The 8,988-nt window shown below is 48.3% G+C and overlaps 1 protein-coding gene across 1 annotated transcript; it reads left to right on the top strand.

The window, feature by feature from the left end:
- The first annotated feature begins 7,609 nt into the window (after nucleotides 1–7,609).
- LOC142765880 (uncharacterized) lies at nucleotides 7,610–8,218 on the top strand. Its single transcript, XM_075867685.1, has one exon. It carries the CDS (start codon nucleotides 7,610–7,612, stop codon nucleotides 8,216–8,218), a length of 609 nt encoding a protein of 202 aa, XP_075723800.1.
- Nucleotides 8,219–8,988: the final 770 nt, after the last annotated feature.

Here is an 8,988-nt window from a genome sequence, read left to right as displayed (position 1 = left end):
CGATCACCGACGAGGAGAGGGCACGCACTGCGGCTGTAAGTCAAGGTGGTCAGTAGGGGCATAGCGAGGTGACGAGACCGGCTCGTATTGGGCGAAGGGTTGGCTGCCGGGTTGCGACGACTGGGCATAGTTGCCGAACGCCGGCGGTCGACGGTCGACGGCGGCAGTAGCGGGCAACATGTCCGGGAGGGAAGCAGGCGTAGAAAATCTGTCGGTTGACGGGCGTCCTCAAAGGATTAGCAACTGGTGGTGCCGCCCAAGGGCCAGTATAAGCAGCCGGGTGTGCGGGCTGTGAGCACGTGCTGTTGGGCGGATGCGGAAGCCTACGTCTGCATATTTGAGCGGCGCGGCTACGGGCTGCATCTCTTGCGAACAGGTGAAAGAGGAGCCACAGGCTGCACTGCTTACGTTAAGGGTGCTGCCACAGGCTGAACAGCTGGCGGATAGGCGAGAGGAGCGCCTACCGGCTGTACGACACGCGGGCAGTGAACACGGCTATAGATAGAGGCGGCTCGTAGTTCGCAAGGGGAACAAACAGCTTGTGCAACCTCTTCCGAAATAGCACTGCGAAGCGGGGCAGGTAGACTGCTGGTGGTCTCGTGAGTAAAGGGCACTAGAGAAAGTTGACGGGCGACTTCCTCACGGACGAAGGCTCGGACTTGCTGAAGCAACGGTGAATAGTCAGGCATGGTGTCGAAACTGGACAGCGATTCACCACCACGCTGAGGCTGCCGAGTCAGAGTGCGTTGCTTCTTCAACTCGTCGTAGCTCTGACGCACGCTGACGACTTCGGAAACGGTGCTCGGATTCCTAGACAAGAGCATTTGAAATGCGCCATCGTCGATGCCCTTCAGGAGGTTTGACCTTGTCCGACTCGGGCATGGCGTCATTCGCGCGTCAACAAAGGTCGATGACATCCTCAGTATAGCTGGTAAAATTTTGGCCAGTCTGCTGAGAGTGGACGCGCAGGCGCTGTTCTGCCCACTGCTTACGGACAGCTGGCCAACCGAACACTTCAGCACATGACGTCATGAAGATAGTCCATGTAGAGATGTTGTGTTTGTTGTTGTTAAATCGCAATTCGGTGACGCCAGTGAGATAAAATGTGACGTGGCCCAGCTTGTCGGCTTCGTCCCACTTATTATTGGCGCTTACCAGCTAGTAGTGCTCGAGCCAGTCTTCCACGTCGGTCCCATCCACATCGCTGAAGATCTTCGGGTCCCGAAGCCTAGGATGGCCAGGGCAGTTGAACTAGGGCGAAGACGCCGATGAGTTGGCGTTGTCAGTAATGATGGGCGGTAGCGTGCGGCTTCGCTGCCCCAGGGTGTATCAACGGGGATAAACAGCATCCCCCATCAAATGTGAAGAGGTTTATTAGGCATTAACGACACCGGCAAGACAGCTTGAAGAACCGTTCATCAGAGACATGCACAGCAGTGAACCGAAGCACGAGCCGAGAGGACTGGGCATTGGCGATGCTGCTCGCTGCTGGCACATTTTCTTATTCACAGTATAAACAAGTATTTAAATGAATAAATGAATACTTTCCACGTCGGCGTCTCCCACATCGTCTGCATCACCCCTCGTACGACCGCTTTGTTGATGGACGGCTGAAGTTCTGAATGTGCGTTTTTATGCAGCTGTTGCACTTCAAGGATAATGCCATGTGTTAGAAGCCGACTGTGAGGGTTGATTATCACGGTTACGAATTTTATTTATATCACTTTCGGTCGAAGCGTTCCTTTTGGAAGCTCATGACCGTTTGTCTTGAAATAGTTGGCGCTGCGCTTCAGTTGTCTTACTTCCGTTCTGTAGAGTTGCATGCCTCAGCAAAAGAAGCCCAGAACTCCTCGAGGAGAAAGCCAGCGTTCATGGCTCTTAATGCGGGAGGCGGTGGTGATCCGTTTACATGTATGATGGTCAACGCTATCGGAAAGTTGTACGTGGTCCACTCCTCTCACCGGAGCTTGCCGAGTTTATAATTAGATGTGCTGGACATAGTAAGGTGATTTTTTGTTTGAAATATTGCTTCCTATCTGTTCATGGTATGAGCATAGAAGCTCATCTTTGGCCTAGTTTTTTTATTTTTGTCAATACTGTTGCAATCGGCTGACCCACGCGCTGCTGTGAACTATACTCGTGTGCGTGTATCATGACACACGTAGCCAAGAATGATTCGAAAGTGCTTCATCTGACTAAATAGCTATACAAATAAATAACATTTCACTGTTACAATATGTTCCGCACCACCAAGTTACCGTACCGCAGAAGAAAACAGCCTTTCGGGGAAATTATCCGATGGATTCACGCCGTTGCTTTCTTGCAATCAGTGGCTTAAACACGAAAAGCCAAGCTGCACGTGTATTGCAGATTCACCAGTATGAGCTATAATGTTGCCGGCGAATGGCACATACGCTCCACACAAGCGATCATCCCAGCACGTTGGCTCATAATCAGCAAAATTTCGCTTTTCAACTACGTCTATCAGACAGCGGTGACGGTGCCTCCCGACTACAGTGCTCCTGACGCCTCCAAAATCAGCTTGCGCAGCTCGCCTCTCTCTAGCTGGCGGCCTTTGCGCATGCGCAAAGGCCGCCCAACGTTGTGAGGTGGAGTTATCTACTGTTTCTACCTGCAGCTTCACAAAATATTACGTGCCGGCCTCTCCTCCATGCTTTCACTAGTGGTTGGATTGGTGGTGCGTGAACGCACACCTCCTTGGAAGCGGTCAGTTTTCAGGTGATTTAAAGAATGCTCACTAGTTGGCGCGCCATCGCTCATGCTGGTTCGGACTGGCACGGTGGATAGACGTGTTTCTTGAGCGCTCCCTATCGACTGCGCTGATAAGTGGTTTTGCATGTTTTGAGCTTACCTTTATAATTATTAAGGCAGCAGTTATTATCTTTGTAGCGCTTATTACATTGTACCGCTTTTCTGGGGGTCAGTCATTAGATATTTACTAGTTTTCGCGTGTGTGTGTGTGTTTGTTTTTTGTGCTTTTTTCTATTGATGCCTTATGGGGGAGGCTCACGTACATTCAACACGCAAACTTTTGTAGTAGAGCTTAGACTGTGTCTTTTTCGTAGGGCAGGGACCGTGTTTTGTAAATATAGAGAAATACAAGTCATAAGGACTAGTTGTCAAAAAGACATCGTTAAAAAGACTGTAAAGTCTTCAGGATGCGGGGTGAGTTTGAAAACGAACCCAAGTGCACAAGCAATTAGAGAGGAGGCTCACATGAATGGAGGCAATGTGAGGTCAAGAAAAAAATGGAGAAAACAATGGTTGTCCAGAGTGAACTGCTGTTGTGATTCAACGAGCTGGATAATGCGTTGGTGACAGAGCAAGAAAAAATGAAGGCAATGGGAGAAAGGCTGAAATCCGCCGAGGGAGCACTAGCCAAGGTGAACAAAGGAACGGCCGACAAAGAGAACAGTAGGGCACCGGCAACCAGAATGGTGGAGAAGAAAGAGCAAGCAAGTTTGGAAAAAAAACATGTTCAGCTAGTTCAATTGTCGAAAGGCCTAGCTTCAGCGAAGTAGTGGAGGGGCTGGGAGGCGAAAAAGCAGCTGGCTTCACAAGTGGAAGCAACCAACAGGAGCAGGACGCTGCAGCTGCAAAGTCACAGATTGGGAAAATTGCCGGGGACTCAACCTAAATGGATGTGAAGAAGCAATCAAAGAGGTGGTAAGAGGTGACAAGAGGGTTGCAGAAGAGATGTTCCTAGGATGCAAGCTGGAAGCAGTGATGAGGCAAGCAAGCGCAAGCTCAAAACTACAACTGATAGACGAAACCTCGTGATAATTTCGGGCGGGTTAAACGATGTCCTTATTGGAGATACGGCAGGACTAGCGACCAAACTGGCGAAGGGGTCGATGACATGCGCGCCAGTTCTCTTCAGGTACAGGTAGTGGTATGCACAATACCAGTGCATGACGGCAACGTGCAAAGAGTGATTGTCAACGCAAACCAAGAGATATGGCGGATGAGTCGAGAGATAGGCTATCAGGTGGTGAAAATAAACAGAAAGGTGCATAGGTGGGGTGGTTTTCAACGAGACAGAATTCACTTCGATGAGTGGCTAGGTCAAGAGGTGGGTTGGCGACTTGCAGGATGTGCAGTAGCTTTTTTGGGGGGCACGTGGGCTCTTCGGGGTGCAGGATAGCCAGTAATGAGGAAAACAACCAGGGAGAATAAGATAGCACTTAGACACTGGCACCAGTGTCTAAGATAGGAAGAGTCCAGGGCAGAAATAGGCGTAGCCACGAGCGCCGAGCCAATTCAGAGATAGGATATATTACATATCGGGTTGCAGGAACAGGCTGAAGTGGGAAGAGAGAGAGAAGTATAGCTAAGGCAGGAGAGGCCGATGGTATACGTCTTTGAAGAAATACATCTTAGGAACATAGAACAAACTCCTAACAATCCGGACAACGCTTGGGAATATTGTAATAGAACAGAAGGCGGAAGAAATGGGGGTGGTATTGGGGCAATCATTCATAAAAGTACAGACTGGCAAAGGGTCAAGCTGGAGTGCAAGGAATATTTATGTCTAAAAGGGAAAGTGGCAGGGCAAATGACACTCCTTGATTTGGTTTACTTATGGACGGGAGCAAAGGCACGCGAGGAAAACCAGGCAATGGTAGAGTGTATATCAAAAGATATTGAGCAGTTATGAGGAAAGTGCGAGATAGTTACACTAGGAGATATGAATGCGAACATAGATATAGATGTGTATACCGACCCAACAGGCAAAATGATCATGAATATGTGTGAAAGGTATGACGTGATCACTTGAAACACTACCGAGAAGTGTGAAGGGCAAATAACATGGTAGGTAGGACGGCGATGGTCGACGATGGAGTCGACGATGGATTACGCATTGATGTCACAAAAGATGTATGATAGGCTCAGGGGAACGAACATAGATGAAGGTGGCTCCAGAAATCTGGGTAGTGATAACAAACGTATCAAGCTAAAGTTTCGAAGAACAGTGACAGTGGGAAGGAGACAAGAGGAGCAACTACAGGCAAATGTTTATTTTGAAAAGCGAAAAATAGCTACTAAAGAAATTGAGAAAGTAATCACTGAGGATAATAAAACAGTGTGGACATACACGAATCTAATAACACTGCTCGAGCTAGAGCTTGCTAAGGCACGTGACAAGTCACCCCGGAAATGACGACACAAACCCAACTGTTGGTGGGATGAGGAAGTTAAGAGAGCCATAGCAAAACGTCAAGAAACCTCGAGAGAACACAGACATGCTAAGCAGTGGCGTGAACTGACAGATGATGTTGAAAGAAAAAAGGAAATCTTTCTAAGCTGTAGAAGGTATGCATTCCTTCTGATCAAACTAAAGATTAGATGAAAGGGAGATCTGTGGCTGGCGGAAGTACATAAATCAGCTAAAAAGGCATCTGCGAAATTTTGGAACCATCTAAAGAAGGAGGAAAGAGGAAGGGAAGAAATGAAGGGCAGGGAGGTCAGCCAGACGCACGTCCGGTTTGCTACCCTGCACTGGGAAAGGGGTGAGGGTATTAAACGAGAAGAGAGAGAGAAGTGAAGGTCAGCTTGTGTGTAGATGTGACCTTGTCCATTGCAATCTTGTAAGCGGTCGCGAAGGCCAGTCGTCTTTAGAAAACTTAGCAATGCCCGCGTCGCTTTGCTGGCCTGCGACGCGTAGAGCCACCAACCAAGAATCTTCTCTTCTAAACTCCTTAAAAATGAGACAAGCCTAGAACAGAGGTGCATAACTACAGCTCAATGTGCTAGGCTAGAAGAAGACAAAGCTAATGAATATATAGGAACAAGCGTGAAAGAAAAATTTTAACAAAAATTGCTTTAGGCACCACCATATCCAAGGTAGAATCAAGTGGCGCAATGGCTTCATTTTAACAACGAGAGTGGGAAAGGGCTGAGAAGAGGCTCCTAGTAGTACATCAACAGGCCCAGATGGCATTCCAATTATGCTGATAAAGACATTAGGTCCGAAGTCTAAGCCGGCTTTGAGAGAGGCAGTGAGAAAAATAATAGTCGATGGTGAAGTTGCCGATGGATGGAAACTTGGCAGGATGAGCATATTCTATAAAGAAAAGGGGGACAAAGCTGACGTAAACAACTACCGTCCTATAACAGCGACACCAGTGGTCTACAGGCTGGCGATGCAAACTATAAAGGAAAAACTGCAGGCATGGATAGAGGATGAGGGAGTGCTGGGAGAACTGCAGGATAAGCTTCGGAAACACAAGAGGTTGGAAGACAATCTGTTCTCACCGACGCAGTGCATCGAAATCACAGAAAAAGGAACACAGGCCCCTGTGGCTAGAATATTTAGATACCAAGGGAGCATACAATAGCGTGGTTCAAGAGGTATTCTGGGAAATAGTGACACCCTAGGTGTGAAAGATGGAGTCACTTATCTTTCATAGGATATCTATAAAGGCAACAAGGCAGTTATAAAGTGGGAAAAGCAGGTATCCAAGTCATCGAAGGTAGAACGGAGGCTTAGGCAGGGGTCTCCTCTGTCATCCTTGTTATTCATTATGTACCTTCAAGGATTAGAGGCCAAATAAGAGGAAAGTGGACTGGGCTTCAACCTCTCTCTCTTCAAACAAGGAGTACTCATTGAACAGGCACTACCAGCAGTGATGTACGCAGATGATATAGTGCTAATGGCCGACAACAAAGAAGATTTTCAGAGATTGATGGGCATCTGTGGGAATGAGGAAGATGGGTTAGATCAGATTCAGAAGAAAAGAATAAGCAGTCAAGTTTTTTTAAATTATAATGAAAGTAGCAAGCTTAGAATACAGGAGGTCATGCTAAAGATAACAGATAACTACAAATATATTTTCGTATGGATAAGCACTGGGACAGAGTACCTAAGGGAACACGAAATATACGTGACGACTAAAGGTAACAGGAATGCAGCGGTGATAAAAAAGAGATCAGAGTGGAATTACAATAGGTATGATGTCGTCAGAGGAATGTGCAAAGGGGTCAAGGTTCCTGGTCTGACGCTCGGCAATGCGGTCTCGTGTATGAGATCAGAAGTTCAAGCAAGATTGGAAATTAAGCAACGTGGAATAGGTAGGCTTGCCTTAGGAGCTCACGAGAATACGCCAAATCAGGAAGTACAAGGTGATATGAGATGTACATCATTTGAGGGCAGAGAAGCAAGCAGCAAGATAAAATTTGAGAAGCGATTGAAAGAAATGGGGGAGCAGGGTTGGGCTGGGAAGATATTCAGCTAGTAGTATATAAAGAATGTCGATACAAAATGAAGTAAGCGAACCAGAAAATTGAGTTCTAAATACTTAGAAAACAGCAGGGGGCCGAACGAAAAAGAATATTTGGTTAAGAAGAAGATGAAGGAAGCCGAGACCAGTATGTGGAGAATCGGCATGATTAACAAGTATGCACTAGAGATCTATCGAACTTTTGAGCAGGAAATCGCTAAGAAAAGGATGGTGGGTAGTCTGCGGAGGAGAGAAGAGGAAGTAGTTTTAACAGTGGCTGAGATTCATTTATAAACCGCGCTGTGTTTTCGGAACCGCGTTCAAAGTGCTATACTAATTGGTGACCCGCACTACGAATGCGATCTTCCATGGAGCAGCGTGAGCATCTCGACAGCCTCAGCCCTGGTACCGCTGCCACTACACCCGGTCATGTACCCCCTTCGGGTGTTGTTACAGGTACTGCTACCATGACCCTACCACAGCTGTGGCTTGCTGATCCCTCCTTATGGTTCATTCAAGACGAGAACGAGTTCCGCATTCATCGCATCACGTCAGACGTTCGCAAGCATGAGCTCCTCGTTAAAGCGTTGCCACCACAGGCATTGGCCGAAATACGCGACATCTTCGAGGGCCCTTCTGGCGACACTCCATATACGACAGTCAAACAGGCTCTTCTTCACCGACTTGTCCCGCCTGAGCATCGGCGCATTCAGCAACTTCTGTGCAACGAAGAGCTCGGGGACCGCCGTCCCACACAGTTTCTACTTCATCCGCAGCACCTGCTTGGGGACCAGCCGAACGGCTCGGAAACCTCCATACCACGTGAGTTGTTTCTACAGCGTTTTCCAACTACCATGCGAATGGTTCTTGTCCCAGCTCGGGATAAGCCACTGTCGGAGCTGGCAGAAATGGCCGATGACATGGTGGACGTTGCTCCGGCAGTCATGAATGCCGCCCACACCTCTCCGATTTCCTAAGCAGATTCTCTTCGAGAAACAGTAAAAGATCTCGCAGCTGAAGTCGCCAACTTGCGTCTGCAATTGCTGAGCATTCGCAACCTAAATGACCAGCCTCGCCCACATCAACCGTACCGTCTCTCACGTCGGCTGCACCGTAAGGCCTCTCCACCAGCCCGAGCACTGCTTTTCCCCGCAGAACACATGCGTTTATCACCGGCGTTTTCATGCCGTGGCTTGCAGATGTGTGCCACCTTGCTCGTGGCGCATGGGAAACGCTCCGGCCGATCGTCAATAACAATCAAGGCCAAGCATCAAGCCGTCTCTTCCACATCACCGACAGAACCACAAGTCTCTGCTTGCTGGTGGACATTGGAGCAGAAGTCAGCATAATTTCAGCGTCCAAAACTGACCGGCGTCTTCGCGAGAAGTCAACTCCTTCACAAGCGATCAATCTTTCGGTCATCGCAACTTACGGACACAAGTCTCTGACCCTTGATCTCGGTATTAAGAGGAAACTGCCGTGGTGATTTTGAATAGCAGACGTACGCTACGTAATCTTGGGCGCCGATTTCTTAAGGCATTTTCATCTGCTCGTGAATATGAACCGCTGTCACCTGGTGGATAGTTGTACCGGCTTATCGGTCAACGGTTTTCTGTCACGCGCTACGGCCCTAAACCCCACTTTCGTGAAACCGCCCACGTCACCATATACGGCTCTGCTAGACGAGTTTCCAGAGATTACAACGCAGTCTTCCATGAATAAGACCCCCAAGCACACTGTGACCCAC

The sequence above is a fragment of the Rhipicephalus microplus genome, chromosome 6, assembly GCF_043290135.1.
Source record: "Rhipicephalus microplus isolate Deutch F79 chromosome 6, USDA_Rmic, whole genome shotgun sequence".
In the NCBI taxonomy this organism is placed as follows: domain Eukaryota; kingdom Metazoa; phylum Arthropoda; class Arachnida; order Ixodida; family Ixodidae; genus Rhipicephalus; species Rhipicephalus microplus.
The sequence above is the reverse complement of the archived record's forward strand: the minus strand, read 5'-3'. Positions and strand labels throughout refer to the sequence as shown.